We start from the raw sequence: 17,227 nt of genomic DNA, 5'->3' as shown, positions 1-17,227 counted from the left end.
GCTGCAATTTGTGGTTTTGTATATTATGCTAAAGATATGTTTGGAGATACTTTCAACTTCTTCCCTAAGTATTTGGTTCTTTGTATTCCTATGTAGTATTATGCTTATCTTCATACCTATGCATATATTAGGTTTTAATGTTATGCCTCGAAGGATACCAGATTATCCCGATTTTATTACTTATATTAACACAATGTGTTCGATTGGTTCAATCTCTACTATCCTAATCATCTTAGCTATGCTTTTCCAATACAACAAAATTACAGGCGCATGTAAACTAGTCTTAAACACACCGCTCGTCACGTAAAAGAACAGGACGTGAACTCCAGCCCGTGATACATGATGAAGCAAGAAAGACAGTGCCAACGGAAGATGCGGTGACCACACCACGTATACCTTAACACACACCAACGTCTATGTGTGCATGTATATATCCTATCATTACCACAAGGGAGAAAGGCATTCATAACGTGAACCTTACGCTGGGTAGAGAAACACCTAGAAGGAAACAAACAACATATCGAAGGGTGAAAAGAATGTTACCAGAGTTCAGATTACTCCAGTCCCCCGAATGAAAAGAAGATACGCACCTCATAGCAAGCAACTTGCGAAAATCAGCTTCCATCCTTTGACGGACGTATTCACCGAATTCATGGCTTCCTGGATTGCGCTGATGAAGTCTGCAAACGAGAAGATCCTGAAGGAAAAGAATCAGAACCCTCAGTCTTCAAAGATGGTTGAAACTCCTCATGAAATCTGTGTGAAAACCGACACTTCGCTTGGTGAGAAGACACGATTCCCCAAACACCACCGTTAGCTACTTCTTGACTATACGTGTAAACACCTACGGATGTTACTATGTGCACAATGCCATCGGTCGACTACAGATGGACGACAACCTCTTGCAAATAGAGAGTATCTAAGGGAAAGAAAAGAGCTTTTCACACCACACTCGCTGCCCTCACAACCCCTCCTTGTTGTGTAGTTAGCGGCACACTCCTTGATAACTGGAACAGTGGGTCAAGCTCAGGTAGTGGAGCCTCTATAGGAGACGGTTATAACATCATGCACCATCTACGCATGCCGAGGTATTTTGTTCTGATGCATATGTATAGCTGCCGGCGCATGCATGCACGGCAGAAGACAACAGACTCCCCACACAATGCGATACATACACAGAAAGGTACGAAAGAACAAACTTCCTTCGCCTAGGCTTCAGAGGCGAAGTCAAACCTTCGCTACAGCGAGTGAGGCACATAAAACCTTCCGCGAAACCTGTGAGTACATAGATATGATTCTTTGATGGAAAGTCTCCAAGCTCTGGAGTCATTTTACATGCATGGGACGTTTTTCTCATGCCTCAGTATAGTACTGGGAGAAGATATCCACATGTCTCTACCGCATGCACACGTCTACACAGCATATACGAAACCAGAAATGTGCAAATGCCGGTATGCACACATACAACCATTACAACTCTATCTCCATAGAGATGCGATACAGTGGGATCACTGAACGACTGAAGAATATGAATGTGAAAATGCTGAGACAGGGGAGGCAGGATAACAACAACAAAGTGCAGAGAAAACAAGGGGAATCTGGGGACAGTGTACTCATGTCTCTCCTTGTTGCCACTCACCTGCTGATTCTGATTCACACCATGTCTACTCGCTGCATCCTCGGCTCTTTTTTTCGCTAGCTGAAGGAGTTGCTCCATCCGCGCCACTCGCCGACCTGGGAGTATGGAGGTACAAAGAAGGAAAGAACGGAACTGGGGCGGTAGCTACTAGACACGGCAGAAGAGTATGAGAAGGATTCCTCAAACACAGCTAAAGAGGTTGCCCAGGACACACACAATACACGAAAAGACGTCTTCGAAATACATGAAGGAAGGATCGAAATCGATTAAATGGGAAAAAAGTGTTCAATTGCTGTACCGCAGACGGATCAGGCAAACCCCTCCAAGGGGTGAAGCCAGGACCAAAGTCCTAATATATATCTACATGTTTATACAGTTCCCCCCGGGGCCACTCAGGGAAAGTGTATTGTCGCCCTACGACGCTTACGACATTCTATCGCACGATAAAGCTGACGGACATACTGTAGTTCTTTTTCTCCGAGAAAAGCATGCTCCTACGGCAATTATAAGTAAATACTTCTCACGACAGACTGACTTAAGGAAAGAGAGGAGGAAGACACTTTTACTACTTTACGAAGCTCGCTTGTGTGCTAGGTCACATCACAGTTGCACTGTCAGAGACCACGACCATCCCACTAGGGAGTTCCAACTTGCTGCATGCTCAACGGTCGATCTCCGAGTCTATTGTTATATGTGCCTGGGGAGTCTATAGAAACAACGATTGACGCCTACCAACAATATGAGCGTAACGAACTCACCAAGCCCCCCCCGTCCTCCCCCCGTCCTCCCCCCGTCAGACTGTCTCAGCCGTGCTTCTGCCACGCTCAAGACATGTTTATTGAAAGGTCATACAAACGCTGGACGTTGCTCCTTCCTGTATTCCATGATGTATGGTAGTATACAGGACGAATGTAGACACTGAGAAGATGACTGAAGAAGTTCCATGTCCCGTGAGCTCACCCCTGACAGCTGACTGCAATGCATCAAGCTGTTCAAGTTCAAGCTCATGATAGAGTGTATCACATCCGAATTCTTCTCTTAAGACCGTCTGCGGCTCTCTATATCCACTGACAGCTCCTCCTCCATCCCACCACCCTTTCTCTCCCGGTCCTTGATCCCTTGGAGGACAGATACTTCCTCGTGATGATAGTAGGCCACCTGGACTTTTATCTCCTGCTTCACTGTCTGATTCAAGACGACTCTGAAACTGCTGTTGAGATCCTGTGTCGGGATGAAAAGTTTTCTCTGTTGCCGCCTGTCGTCTTTCCGGGATACTTCTCTCAGGCAAATAAGATGAAGAGATAGAAGTACTGCCTCCTGAAGAAGACACGGCAGATCCATGATAAGAACGGGATATACTTCCTGACTTGGGTAAGAGTTGTGCTAGAAGTCTTTGAGAGTTAGCATCAAGACTTAGATTCGCTTTACTCATACACGAGGAAGAAAAGCTTCTTCTCCGTGGTTGTCCTCCATTTTCTCGATCTTCATTCATAGAAGCCGTAGTCGTACGTGGTTTCATGGTCAGACCCATCCCTCCTGGTATAGTCGTACTTCCACTAGTGCTATGTGTCAGACTCATCCTTCCTTCTCCCCCGTCTTTCATATGAGAAGCGACATTCCTCCCACGAAGTCCTCCGCCTGTAAGACGATCAGATGAATCATCCTCTGTTGGAAAGCCTGTATCCGTCTTTGATGAAGCCAAGAGTTCTTTCGATTCAAGACATTCCAAGCGTCCCCCCCCTTGAACTTCATCGATAGAAGGTCTACTATTAGGTGATGCCCGGGCATATCCGTTACTATTACTACTACTCATATGGTTACTACTGTAATCATGACTCTCACGTACAACAGAAGTTCCTGGTTTCTTTTTCAAAGGAGATGAAGAAGAACAACGACTACTTCCTGCACTATTAGTCAGAGATAATCTCTTCTCTGGACCACTGCCGTTACCTCCTCCTCCTCCTCCAGACTCCATCATATCAGCGTCCTCTTGATTCACGTCGGCTTGCTGACGTTTTGAAAAACGTGAGGGGTTCTTCATTGTATTCTTTGTCGAAGAACAAAAGGACGCAGCATCGGTCATTTCCGCATCTATTAGCAATCCAGGATCTTCAAAACTCATAAAACCATCAGCCGTTCCTGATGTACTACTTGGTCTACCCTCTCTAACAGATCCGCTACTGCGTCCTCCCTTCTCGACGCCGTCGACTTCACCGCTGCTGGCAGCACCCTCCCTTTGATGAGCAGGTCGTTTATTCAAGAAGATAATGCTACTTCCATCAGGGCAAATCATAGCATCTGCTCGACTCTGCTGTTGGTGTTGATTCTTTAACCATGTCTGTCTTAGATTCATTGCCTCTGTATTCTTCTTCAGTGTACCGCTGTGACTACCAGAAGCTTCTCGTTTTCGCCCCCCTCCTCCTTCATCGTCTTCAAGGCTATTCTCCCCCCCCCCCNNGACCACTCCCTGCAACTGTCTGTCCAAGAGAATTCAGAGAAGAAAGTCTTGTCCCTTCCCCGTCTTTCTCATGTTGAGAAGTTTGTTTGCTGTAGTGAGGAGGACTTCCTCGTGCCCTCGTTGCTATACAACTACCACCCGCTGAAGCCGCTCGACCTTTCTCTGGACTCAGAAAACCTCCTCCTCCCTCATCAGTGTTGCCTGCTGTGGGGTCTTCTCCGTCGCGTTCTCCACTGGAACCTCCAGCAGGAGCTTTAGCACCATAGCGGCGCGCGCTTGCTGACGCTGTTGTACGTGATGAACGTATACGACCTCCCCGAAGAGGTAATCCGGTGTGGTTAGCATTATGATCCGGATCTGATCTTCTTGTACCTGGACCTCCTTCTTCTTTACTCCCTCCAAAACCCCCTTGCTTCGTGGGAGAAAAACCCGCCGGAGGAGCCTGAAGACCATTTAGCGAGATCTCAAAGGCTTCTCCTCCTTTTCCACGTGCCTTGCACCCTGTTCCACCCTCTGTCGCGGCAACAGCAGCAGCAGCAGCAGCAGCAGCAGCAGCAGCAACAGCAGCAGCAGCTGCTGCAGCGGCTGTCGCTGCAGCTGCGACACTCGCCGCTGTTGCTTCATTTGAGTTTGACCCACTTAGGAGTAGACACTGTTTCAACATAGATTTCTTTAGATGACCATCTCGTTCACTCCAAAATGACTGTTCAGGACGACGACTGCTACTACTGCCAGCAGTTCTTGATGATGCCGACGGTTTAGATGGATCACGATCACCGTCACAGGGCGGGGAATGATTGATCCCCTCCGTCTGTTGGAGATCTGTGATCTTCATCATGGCGCCGCTGTTCTCTCCTTCTACTGTGGGAGGCACAGAACAGATAGAGGATCGTAAATTGAACTCATGATGCTGTTGATAATTGGCTAAGGGGCGATGGACACCTCCTGGAAAACTCCCATCACCTAGCGGAACCTCCTGTCCTATATGACCCTGTGATTCGTCTCTTGTGGATGACGATAATATCCCCGCTGTCGCCGCGTTTTTGTCTCCTCCCCCTAAGGCACCGCCTCCCCCTCCAGCAGCGGCCCGGAAGGGAGACCATCGAGTACTGGATCCGCATGTTAATGCATGCGAAGAGATTGTCGCACGGCTGTTTTTACGTAAGAAAGGATACCCATTCCCTGTTGAAATGCGAGCTTGAGATGCGCCGATAAGGGGAGAAGCACACGACGAACTTCCGTGTTTTCCTGTGCCAGGACATTTCGAAGCCGGCACTTTGTTGCTGTAAATCTCAGCTTCACTACTATGATCATCTGAGTGTAAAAGTGGAGGGCTAGCACGGCCACACAGTTCCCTACCTGGAGGAGAAGCACTCCTTGAGGGACGTGGTTTTCTTACAGTCCCATTGATGTTGTTCTCCCGCGGAGACATTTCACATGAACGCCGTGCTGCTGCTTTGTCTTTCGCAGCTCCCCCCGCACCCCCTGAGACAGTCGAGGAGGAAGACGCTGGTCGATCAGGAAGAGAGATATCTTCTAACTTAGCTACAGACGGATAGCATGAATAGGAAAGCATCTGGCCCGGAGTCGCATCTCTGTGAGTTCCCCCGCCTCCTCTCCCTTTATGCAGAGAAAGGGACGATCGCGATGACACGCCTCTGCCTAAACGAGGTCCCGTGACACCTGGATTCATACAATCACTAGTAGCAGTACTGTTATTACTGCTCGAAGTAATTCGAGAAGTTCCGCCTCCTGCTCCAGTTCCAGACCCTGATGTACCTGCCGAATTCTGATGCTTTGAAGATCCAGTACGTTTGAGAGGCTCTGCCGTAGGGGTAATACTCGGTTGGCCACTTCTCCGTACATAAGCCGACGATGTCGCATACCTGTTATTGTTATTATTAGTTGCCGTCGAGCTAGTCCGTGCACTGAGGCTAGGAGGGGCTGCAGTTGTAGTCGACGTGTACCCCCCCGCTGAACCAGCGGTTGTCGTGCTCCCATTCGTGACTAGACGGGCCATGTCTGGGCTCTGTTTACTTCCAACCATATCTACATCTTGTTTGGATAAGACTTCATCATAACGAGCTTCACCGTTGTCTGACGCTCCCTGACACGTCACCTTTCGCCCACCACCACCGCGATCTCCTGTTGGTACAGCAGAGTTCCTGTTCCTTCTCATGGCGGAGTGTGGGGAATCCAGAGAAGGAGAAAAACCAACAGAACCTCCTTCCTCCTCTTCCCGACTATCACTCAGAGACAAAGATCCACGCAGACCAGCACTGTTGTTACCAGTAGTATTCGTCGTCTTAGGATGAGGGGGAAAAGAAGAAGACAAGAGCTCTTCTTTCGAACTACCGCTCGTGTTTTTACCTTCTCCGGATATCATCTCTTCATCATCGACTCCGCCAGGTGATAAAGAAGAGACGCTAACATGAGATAAACGGCTATGTCGCATGGCTGGAGTTGCTGATACAATCTGTCTCGGGTAAGGATGATGGTGAGAAGCAGTAACTCCTCCTGCATTACTATTACTACCACCCCCACAATCAGCAGAACTACTAGACGGACGCGGTCCTCCCCCAAGCGTCGAAGTAGCCGAAGATGATGACGGACAAGCTATCGGAACAGATCCAGGCTGTCGAAAGTTCTTTACTCGCGATGCATAACGTAAGGTATTTAGCGTTTGTTCACAGCATGAGGTTGATGGAGAGATAGTTGCTATCATAACGCTTCGGCTACCCCGACCAACAAAGATTTCGCGTAGAACCTGAAAAAGAAACAAGATCGATTAGCGAATGGCCTCTGTTGAATGACAGAATGAATATGCCAGTCAGGTCTTAAGGCGTGAATCATGATGTGATGTATCCGTCCAGATGTTTGTATATACATATATACAGACAGCTGGGTAGAGAAGCAAGCGTGACTGAGGCCCCTTCATCTACCAGCGTATTCTCAAGGCGGCATCTACACCGCCATCCGAAACACGAGTCGGGCCCCTGCCCTTTCAGCTTGCGTAGAAGAATAGAAGAAGTATAGTTACATCACACTCACACAGACAGGTACATAGGTGTCTCTATCGCTCCGTGATACTGTCTAGATCAGATAGAATAACAGTACTAAGACCCAGGCAGATTGGATGCAACAACATAAGCGGGCTCAAGAAACTCACGAGGTAAAACAACCCCTGCACTCTCACAAGAGCGGTTCTGCACAAGATTTCTCAGCTTCCGCTTCCGTTCCGCGTTCACGTGTACTGCAGTCGACGAAGACTTCATCCAGAGTTTCTTTGATAGATGTGGACCAGCCTCTATTCGGCAGGACGGGGAAGACTAACAACAGTACAGCCACGAGGACCTACCTGCTTACGCGTGCCACTGCATGCATGGGCACGAAGCACAAGCGCCAGAGCGGAAGGCAAGACATAGACTTATATATATAATACAGGGCTATCTGAGGTCCCGGTACTACGACTCGCGAATACGAGCACCAGTGTATACAGAGATTTAAAGAGGCACTAGTTCCATATGACGCGAGGACGACTGTAGCTGACAGGGGGTGGACCGAAGTCCAGCCACAGGTTTTAAAGATGAGCACTTAATGGAAGAGATGTTGTTGAACGGCTCGCATGAATCCCACCTTACCTTGGTAAGCTCGCTATCTCGAAAAGGAATATGACCTTTGTCCTGATCCATCGCACGAATGCATTCCTTAAGAGCCAAGAGAGATCGATTGATTCCCGCACCATCTTGCTGCGTCTGTCTGCCGTGCTGTAGTGTATCGGCCCCACGTTCACTGCCGGCAAGATCAATAAAAGCGATACGTCCTATCAAATCACCCACACATGGGAATACTCTCATGTCATTCCACATGCGCATTTAGATGAGTTGAAGTTCATGGGGTCGCACCATTGACACCGTAGAAGAGAGCCACACTGCGGACAAAAAACCAATGAGTCGACACATGGAGGTGCTGATCGACTGGAACCGTGTATACACGAGAACTGGTACCAGTTACCTATGCATACACTTTTCTCATATACGTGGTTGTAAGTACACCGACTCATATATAGCTACATTGCAGGACAGACCGACGGCAGAGCAGTAGCCGACGAAACATCCTGTGCTCCCTCTTCTTTCTCATTGTTATACAACAGAAGACCTCCCGGCCTACCAGCGCCTCGAACTCACTAATGAATGCACTTCACCTGTAACAGCCCTAACCAGAGAGACTTGAAAGACCATATATTCTCTTGTGTGTCTACAAAGACGAACACATGTATACAAGAGAAAAGATCATCTGCGATCGCCACTTACTAACCGGTGCCCAGGGTTGACACGCGCTACAGGCACGCCGAAGAGCCTCTCTAACTTGCGCGCTGTTTGCCTTGACGCGTCTCCGTCTTCGCGGTGAGATGGATATTACCACTCTCACTTACATGGGATATCACGTGAATATGTATGAACATATATATGTATACACATGTAGAGGGACGGGACCGATCAACGAAGCTAACGAGCTATCTATCCCTGATGAATCGGCGAAAAGGCTCAGATACACACACAGGATCATAGGAGACGGCAAGTTTTCATGCTGACCGCAAAGTGCACTCGAGTGTATAAACACCACAAGTACATGAGGGTCAATCGGTCCCTCTGTATAACAAGGGGCGCACCAAAAAACACGGATCAGAAAGAAGAGAAGAAAGAACTAGGAGCATCCTCAATCTACATACCACAAGCCTCTTCAGACCCAGTCTTCCGTAAGAGGACTTGAAGTATAGCGTGAGACCGCGACGACTCGTCGTTGACAGAATTCACTCCTACACACACACACAGTCTTAAACACACCGCTCGTCACGTAAAGGAATCAATGGTGAGTCCTGTTACTTGCTCCTTCTGGCCCGCCATAACCATATATAGATATATAATATCTAGACGCAGAATCCGTGTACCCACAACTCTGCAAGTGAACACATCTACATAGGATATGTAAATACGGAAGTGGACGGGCTTATACACAAAGATCCGTATACCCAAGTGCATGCGGTCCAGACGGGGAGCACACAGCCGACTGCGACCTCGAGTACACCTGCACGCTGATCAGAAACACGAAAGCGTAACGCGGGCTACCCTACTTCGCTACATTTCCACTTCCGAAGAAAGCCCCCTCGTCCTCATCATCACACCACTGCTGAACAGGTCGAAGTGTATACATACATATAAACATACATAGCTACATATAGATATATATATGTATATATGTAAACAGATTTCCGTGTCTAACGTGAGTGCAACCGGAGATAGTTCGGTCGGGTCTGACTGTGAGAAGTCCAAGCTGTCAACGCCAGACCATCAGTCCCACAAGAGCCGCTGATAGTGAGCTAATGGTTTCAGAGACGCGCAGTCTTCCGCGTGCATCCGAGGCTTCACACCCATCAGCTGTCCGTCCGAGATAAAAAAAGCTGTATGGATGTTTCTGTGGTTGTGAGCCTCGGACTCCGGGACAGACTCATCTAGGCTCGGCAGACTACGCCGGGAACTGTTTCCGCATATGCTAGACACTATACTATCTACTTGTACCCTACAACCTATATACATGCAAAGAAAAGTCCTTGGTCCTCAGTTATGGTGTACACACTTAGTCCTTGTTCCCCGCAGATATATATATATATTTTTTTGTTTGCGCATAATGACACAGACATACAGGAGGAAGAAAAGAGAAAAATTCAGAGATGGTGCTTCAACCCAGGGGGAGGTCTGTGTCCCTCTTTCTCCAGGTTTTGCTAAACGTTTACCTATTTTGCGTAGCTCAACCCCCTCGATCATCGCCGCGACAAGTCGCTCCTTCGTCGCCACCTGCTCCAGCCGTAGATCTAAATGAAAGGGACAGAAGGAAAGGGGAAAAAACAGGCCACTCCGAGAACCCTAACTGTGGAAGAGAATACTCACTTCATCACAATCAACAGGTCACCACACACATTGTACAGCCTTCGTTCAAAGAGAGAATTCCGAGACCCTTCCCCTTCAGCTTACGAAGCTTGAAAGTACATGCAGCCACTCAGTCTACGTGAAGAGTTGAAGGGTTAAACTCGCTTAGTTACAGCAGACGTCATGCTGGTTCATCATCATTCTATCACAAGGAGACTCTAACAACAAGAGCCATGCTGAGACGGGTACTTAATATAGAGATATGGCTACGTAACTGTATAGCCTGTAGACAGGCCTACCGGCACATGGGCTTACACCTTTTTCGACGTGGGCTTACACGCACATGTAAAAAAGCAGGCAGACAGACACGTGAACCTTACTACAGACAAGAAGAAACACAAGACTCAACACTTCTTGAATCATCTTCTCCTCATGGTGAGACGAATAACTGCATTCTCACTCCCTTCTCTTACCTCGGACAATGACCTCCTTCCTTCCATTCTCTAGTGCAGCTACGAGCTTCCTGAACATCATCTCAAAGAGGCAGCATGCTACATTGCACTTGGCGACGCTTCATTCAAACACAAGACACAATCACTCCCGCACATGTTTTCTACGTGGGGAAAAAAAGGCGACACCTCTACACGCCTACCTCTACTCATACTACCACCCTCTGAAGACGACTACGTATGTATACGGTCGACATGGATGAGCGTTCTTTGTATATATATATGTATATAGACAGTTACGTGTCGATTCTATTGATGTGTGAAAGCCGTGTAAAATAAAGGCAAGAAAAATGCACCAGTTTCCTGGCATCAACATGAGGACAGGGAATATGAAACAGAAAGTCAGATAGTCCAAGCCACCCCTCTCAATGCCGTCTCAGTACACGAGACACGAAAGGAACCAGGCCGCCTTCAGATTGATAACTCCACTCATGATGACCGGGCTGCGCAGAAAACGTAAGAAGTCCCCTCCTCTCATGATGATCTAATGAGAAAGTGGCAATAGAAAGAATGGGAGAAAGAAAACAAAGACGGGAAAACAAGAAAAACTGGCAGTATGAGGGTTACGGTGTAAAGCGTACTGTAGCACTGAAACCAACAACACCGGTTATGTGCTGTCCCGCACTCTTCCTCAGTTGTTTCAACACAGAAGTGAAAAGGTCAGTCTTTTCATAGAGCAGCACTACCTTCATGTACACTCTCTCTCTCTCGCTGCCATCAACCTCTACTACTACAACTCCTCTTATCGCAGTAACACACGGTTTCTTGAGAGGCGCTAAAAAGACAAATTACGTCAAAGGGTCCTGAGTCTATACCGATTCTGAAGCAGATCGAAGAGCTTTCCATTGTAGATCTCGAAGAAAGAAACAAAAGCTTGTTTGTCAGTTCCCTCAAGAAATCGGAAGATATCCGTGGCGGCAAGTTCGAAGACTCCAGCTGATATACAAAAAGAGAGAAAGAATTGGAGGTTCGCGGTAAAATACACAAACGTAGAACACAGCGAATCTGAGAAATAAACGAGCATTGGAAACCATCGTAGTGTAGCTGGAAACCTTCCACTGAGAGTCTTTCTTTCTATGTATAAAGGACTGTGGTCCAAGAGAAAGAACCACACGATGCGGAGAGGGCTAATCAAGAGCTTTTTGTTTTGTTAGTGGATTCGACAGAGAAAAAATGACCATCGGCTGTGGAGAGGACACGGAAAGAAAAAGAGAGAAAAAGAAGGTGCCTCTGAGTTAGTGATGAAGCGTGAGAGTTTATGAGACAGGCAGATCCAACGGAGAAAGGGATTGTCGCGAAACATACAAACAGATACAATATGAAAGACGGAAAACAAGAACAAACAGAATTTAAGAAATCACTTCCGAGTACTCCCCCTAGGGCACCGACTCATGGGGAGGTAGGTAGCAATGCCGTCGGATCTTCGCTTACAGAAAGATATCCATACAACACGACGTACGTCAATAAACAGTAAAAAAGAAAGACCAGAGCACCTAAGACAGAAAATCTAGGAAAGAGCTACCTTAGTTTCACTTTTTGTTTTACTCCTTATAGTAGGTACGTCCACCTACTGCAACACGCGTCTCTATACGTTCTTGTAAGCTCGTCTCTTCCATATAGGTATTGATACAGACATATATATAACCATCTATCTCTGTCTCTCCATCTATCTATATATATATATATATATATATGCAGAGAGGACTGCAGATATATATATATACATGTATATTTGACCTACCCTCAGCACCTCTTCCGTAAGGCTGAGGACCAAGCATTGTATAGGTCTTTCCACTCCCAGTTTGTCCATAGGCGAAACAGGAAGTACTAGCTTGACGAAGGCAGCACGCTTCTACAAGAGGATGTACGACATCCCGGTAGATTTCAGCATTGCTGCTTTCCTCATCGAAAGCATAGTCAACGCGAAACTCATGTCTCATCACATATGGTGTTAAGTCTACCTTCTCTCTGAAAAAAAAAAGATTCCTCAAGCACTTAGACCAACTTTTCCCTCACGTTGGCTAGTCTCTCCACGTAGACAGGTTCTCCGTACAAAAGAGAAACGTTGGAGGACAAGCACCAAGCGTGTCTACGATACGTGAAGAGTTTGCGCTTACAGTGAATGCAAGATCCGTGAAGGCTAGATCTTGTTCTCTCCGACAGGTACAGAAAAATCAACATTGAGAACAAAACCAAGCACGACTTCTCGCTGTGCAGAAGCTCAGCGCACTGAGCTAGATGCCCTACTATGCAGTTACATCTACCTATGTTACCTATATATCTCTCTCTGTAGAATATCGTACATATATAATATATATCATATTGAATGTATGTACACACATGTACAGACATGTATGGTCGGTAAACCCTAAGCCTTGAATCGACTACTCCGGGCTAGACAGCAGGGCAGCAGAAAGGAATCCTGCAAAGTCCTTTCCTCCTCGGGGAGGTGGTGAGTGAGGCTATCTCACCATATCTGTGGACGACAGCTTGTGATGTGTCTACACAGAATAGTCTAGAGCGTCCTCTTGCATGCACATGCGCAGGTAAGTTAAAACCATTCCTCGAACCCAAGACGGCGACACTGACCCCATGGGCAACGGACTACGCTGCTGCACATGCGGTCGCCTCTTTCACATAGCGTATGAGTTGTTACCATTTCAACCCTTGCTAGGTCAAGCAGAAGCACCAGCACGGGGCAAATTTTTTCAGGTGGTTCTCCCGCTTCACCCAGAGAATGAGAGAAATGTTTGATCAGCCAAGGTATGAAAATGACTGCGGCAGTCTCTTATTGTGTAGAAAAACGTCTGATAACAGAGGCAGTTACTGCGCGTCTCACCGGGGCTCATCGACAACGACAGAATTTCCTCCTTTGGTTTGGACTAAATCAGCCTCATTCCGTCTTTTCTCGACTTCGCTCAAAGGCCGTTTACGAACGACAACAGCAATCCGAGGAAGACTACGAGGAAGAGGAGGAGGCGAAGAGCTTGCTGCGCAACGCCCAGATATCGTAAAACCTCCGCCGGGGCCTAGTGAGGAGAGTGCAGACGGTGGTACACCTGGTATTGCGTTCTCTCCGTTCGGCTAAAAAGCACAACAGAGAGTGAAGCAGAAGAATGATGAATAGAGAACGACATATTCACAAAAGCGGTACGATCCATGTGTATAACAAGGCGAACAGCGGGGACTGCTCTATGAAGACGAAAAGACATGCATGTATGTGTGTACCCGAGTCCTACGTGTAGATCTTTGCCACCAAGTGACGGGAGTACGAAGGGGTCTCATGACGGAGAAGTAAAAGTGTCATTGTATATATGCTTGCAGGCACCACATCAGAGGGCTCTACATACTTATATACACACCTAGATACATTCTGTGGTACCGCCCCGGATATGCCTGGCCTAGGTGGATTCACACTGCGTAAAGAACGACGCGAACAACGATAGAGGGATAGCAGAACTTTGTGGAAGATGTTTACTTGCGCAGATCACCACAGCCTCTATGCCACGAGAGCTTCTAGCTTGACCTCATCACAGCTATGAACGCTTGGAGACAAGAGAATCCAATACACTCGGAAGATTCCCCTGACATCTATGTCTTATTCCATCTAGCAGGCATGTCTGACGTGACCCCACGACGAGAACAACAAAAACTGCGGAAGTTCCATTCATCACTAAGAGCAGTCGGCATCTACAGCAGTTGCTTATTACACATGGTCATCTCTCGAAACATTCAATCTCGTTAGTGCCTCCAGTCGGGTAGCTCGTCCTGTTTTCATTGGAGCCTGCCTGAGAGATGTACTACCTCCTAGGGAGGGCTTGCGTAACCAGACTGAACCTTGCATATAGCGTTATAATACACATATAAAGAGAGAACGTGGACAGAAGTTCTGCACTTTCTTTCGTGTTACGCGCTTCGCACGCAACTCAGACGGCAGACCAAGATATGCATGAAATGAATATGAGAGACACAGCCAAGAGAGTACAGAGAAAAACCTACTTGAGAGGCTCTTGGTCTTGGAGACACGCCGAGTGATGCTCGCCAAGTCGCCTCAGCTACCGCTGCTGCCCCTGATAAGGCGGGACTGCTCCCTGATGAGCCTCCCCGAGGTGAAGAAATCATCTTTTTGTATGGAGAAGGTTTTTCGAGAAGGGAAAGGAATAACCATCGGAGACGCTGACAGTTCCCCTTCGTGTAACGAAAACAAAAATTGAAGAGAGATCAGAAGGGAAACAGGCGCGTGGTTTGCAGCCGACCACCGCAGCTACGCCTGTCGTCTTGGCAGGGAAGAGAAGTGCTTCAGGGAGAAATAACAAACGATAACTCCGTGTGGACAAGTCGTTCCTCCGACGACGGGAGTTTCGAGATGTTGCGCTACCAACATCGATAACTTATGAAGCCACTGGAGACGACGCAACAAGAGAAAGATCAAGTTTGGAAGGTGTCTGTACAATTTTGAAACACGGACATCGGCCAGAAACCGAATGACTGGGTTGTGTTGACGAGCACTCGAATATCGGGGCACGTAAAAAGAAGCTTTGCAGAGAGACCAGAACTCCCAGTTCAATACCGGCACGTCATCGACTGCATAAACACCAGGAACAGTCGACTAAGCTTCCAACCAGAGGCTTTCAACGGAAAACAAAACTCACGTTACTGCCTGAATTTACCCCAGGATAACAGGATATTGCGACCACAAACCCTGATGGTAAAAGATAGTCGCGAAGCAACTAAAGCTGAACCCCTAAACACGCACTGTTGTGACTCCACTTTAAGCCGGAAAACACGGGACCGAAGTGCGGTAGGTTCTCCTCCCTTTGGATCCCCGGGCCAACGCACAGGCCATGAGCCCGGGTGGAAGAGTAGGCAGCGCGGAAGGAGGACGCATCGGCAGTACGAACAGCATCATATGAGGTCTCGAGCGGGCGAGGTGTCTGCACGTTGAGGAGAAAAATGGACAGGAGTGAAAAACCAGAACTTGGGCGAGCCGCAGCATATGTTAAGCCCGGAAGACGTGGCCGGGGACCCATAAAGAAACGCTGACAGCGTCTCACCAGATTGGACAGGCGAAAAAGAGATTCAAATACACTGGAGACGCGGAACGAATGACAGAACAGTTGATGCAACGGAACATGCGAAGTCGCCACGGTCCAAGCACGGGAAGTTCCGTAGGAGGCAGGATGCTAACTGCACACCCGACTACCGCTCATCCGCTAAACCCGACAACAAAGAAAAGAAAGTCTACAGGGCACGACTTGAACGACGAAGGCCGGTAGAAAGATCCGAAGGTCTGTCGAGTTCTCTCGTAGAGGTTCCGTATGCACAGCTTGCCATATGGCAACAGAAAATTGCACTTCGCTAAGACCGCTTAACGAAAAGCAAACTGATACCAGGAAAATCGTCATATAAGCAGGCACTTCCATACAATTTCCAATTTTTAACTTCAGCAGGGTATACACATGGCCTCGATCGTCGTAACCTCTCCATTTCCGTTGCCACATGTCTGGAGAAGCCCGGCGATGTCTTGTGGTTCCCCGGCTAGCGAGGAAGACATCAGCGTAGGCCAGATGAAGGGAACCAGTCGGTGTGAGAAAAATCCGAAACTTTGGAGGACAAGAAACGGAACGGTGCCTTGAAGCGTTGAACCTTTTGAACAACTATTGCAGACAAAGATCACACGCTGTCGTGCATGAAGACCCAGGCCCGACTACGGACGTGGTCGGTGGTTGTTCGCATTGTCGAGTTGCTACGTCCCATGGGCTGGAAGCCGATGTGCGCTGTTCTTCGGATTTTAGTGCTAGACACTCCTTAGTCTTGCTACCTGTTTGTTGTTATGGCCCCGAGCCCGGCTTGCGGCCTGAAACCAGTGTTCGCAACACAGCCATTGTTTATTTGCCTTAGCAGTGTGGCGTCACGTCAACTGCACCTTGCCTGGTGCCACTACACTACAAACGGTTCGTTCTGGAAGCCGCCCACTGGACAATCCAAGCCCGCAAACATTAGGCGAAGTCAATGAAGAGTGTTGTGCCCGCTACGACGCGACTTTCTCTCCAAGACACTTTTGTTGTGCCCCCGACAGTCACTAGCTCTTGTGACGACGGAGTTCAACTTTCAACGGGAGGGGTAGCCCAGCTGAACCATCGTGCATAGCCTGCCGACTTGTATGAACCGCGGGGGTCCTGCCGGACATGCGACTTATGAGACGCGATAAGACAGACTTGATCCAGCGGGTGTGAGGCGGTTTTGGGTCTTTTCATGTCGCTTTCTTCTAGAGCTCACTGTACAGTGCTTGACTGTACAGGGGGCCAGCTTGAATATCGCCCCACTGCATACTTCTTTCCCTCGCTTGTACCGCCGTTGAGAGTGTTCGCGGTTGACTGAGATCGCGTCGGGCGTAATGGAGCCCGTGCTTAGCCCCAAAGTTTTGCCACTTACGTGTTTAGAGTCGTGCAGGAATTTCTCATTTCTCTCATTGCGTGCTCATGAACTTCATTCATCCCTTTGTCCATTAGGGCATATTAAAAGGGGTGCCGTGGCCCAGGACACATCTCGCGCTCCCGCTGCGCAATTGAACCCCGGGGAAAGTGGTACATAGTTACAGAGAAGAATTCCCTCGTTCTTACGGCGCATAGTCTTCTGCACTCCACGGAATTTCCAAGCGCTACACCTCCGCCGGGTGGCGCGATAACTCCGT

General features: G+C 48.1%; 1 protein-coding gene across 1 annotated transcript in view; it reads right to left on the bottom strand.

The window, feature by feature from the left end:
- The window catches only part of CSUI_009734 (internal kinesin motor domain protein), a 19,620-nt gene extending 3,435 nt beyond the window's left edge, over positions 1–16,185 (bottom strand). The window contains exons 1-11 of the mRNA XM_068069845.1: positions 14,533–16,185; positions 13,373–13,617; positions 12,275–12,501; positions 11,349–11,469; positions 10,498–10,547; positions 9,892–9,969; positions 8,830–8,916; positions 7,739–7,920; positions 2,600–6,864; positions 1,640–1,734; positions 591–697 (exon numbers count right to left, since the gene is read on the bottom strand). Coding sequence (XP_067918179.1) covers positions 4,078–6,864; positions 7,739–7,920; positions 8,830–8,916; positions 9,892–9,969; positions 10,498–10,547; positions 11,349–11,469; positions 12,275–12,501; positions 13,373–13,617; positions 14,533–14,655 — 3,900 coding nt within the window. The 5' untranslated portion in view covers positions 14,656–16,185 and the 3' untranslated portion in view covers positions 591–697; positions 1,640–1,734; positions 2,600–4,077. The remainder of the gene's footprint in view (positions 1–590; positions 698–1,639; positions 1,735–2,599; positions 6,865–7,738; positions 7,921–8,829; positions 8,917–9,891; positions 9,970–10,497; positions 10,548–11,348; positions 11,470–12,274; positions 12,502–13,372; positions 13,618–14,532) is intronic.
- Between the last annotated feature and the right edge of the window lie 1,042 nt (positions 16,186–17,227).

The sequence above is a fragment of the Cystoisospora suis genome (genome assembly GCF_002600585.1).
Source record: "Cystoisospora suis strain Wien I chromosome Unknown contig_5948, whole genome shotgun sequence".
Lineage (NCBI taxonomy): Eukaryota > Apicomplexa > Conoidasida > Eucoccidiorida > Sarcocystidae > Cystoisospora > Cystoisospora suis.
This window is presented reverse-complemented; position numbering and strand designations above follow the sequence as displayed.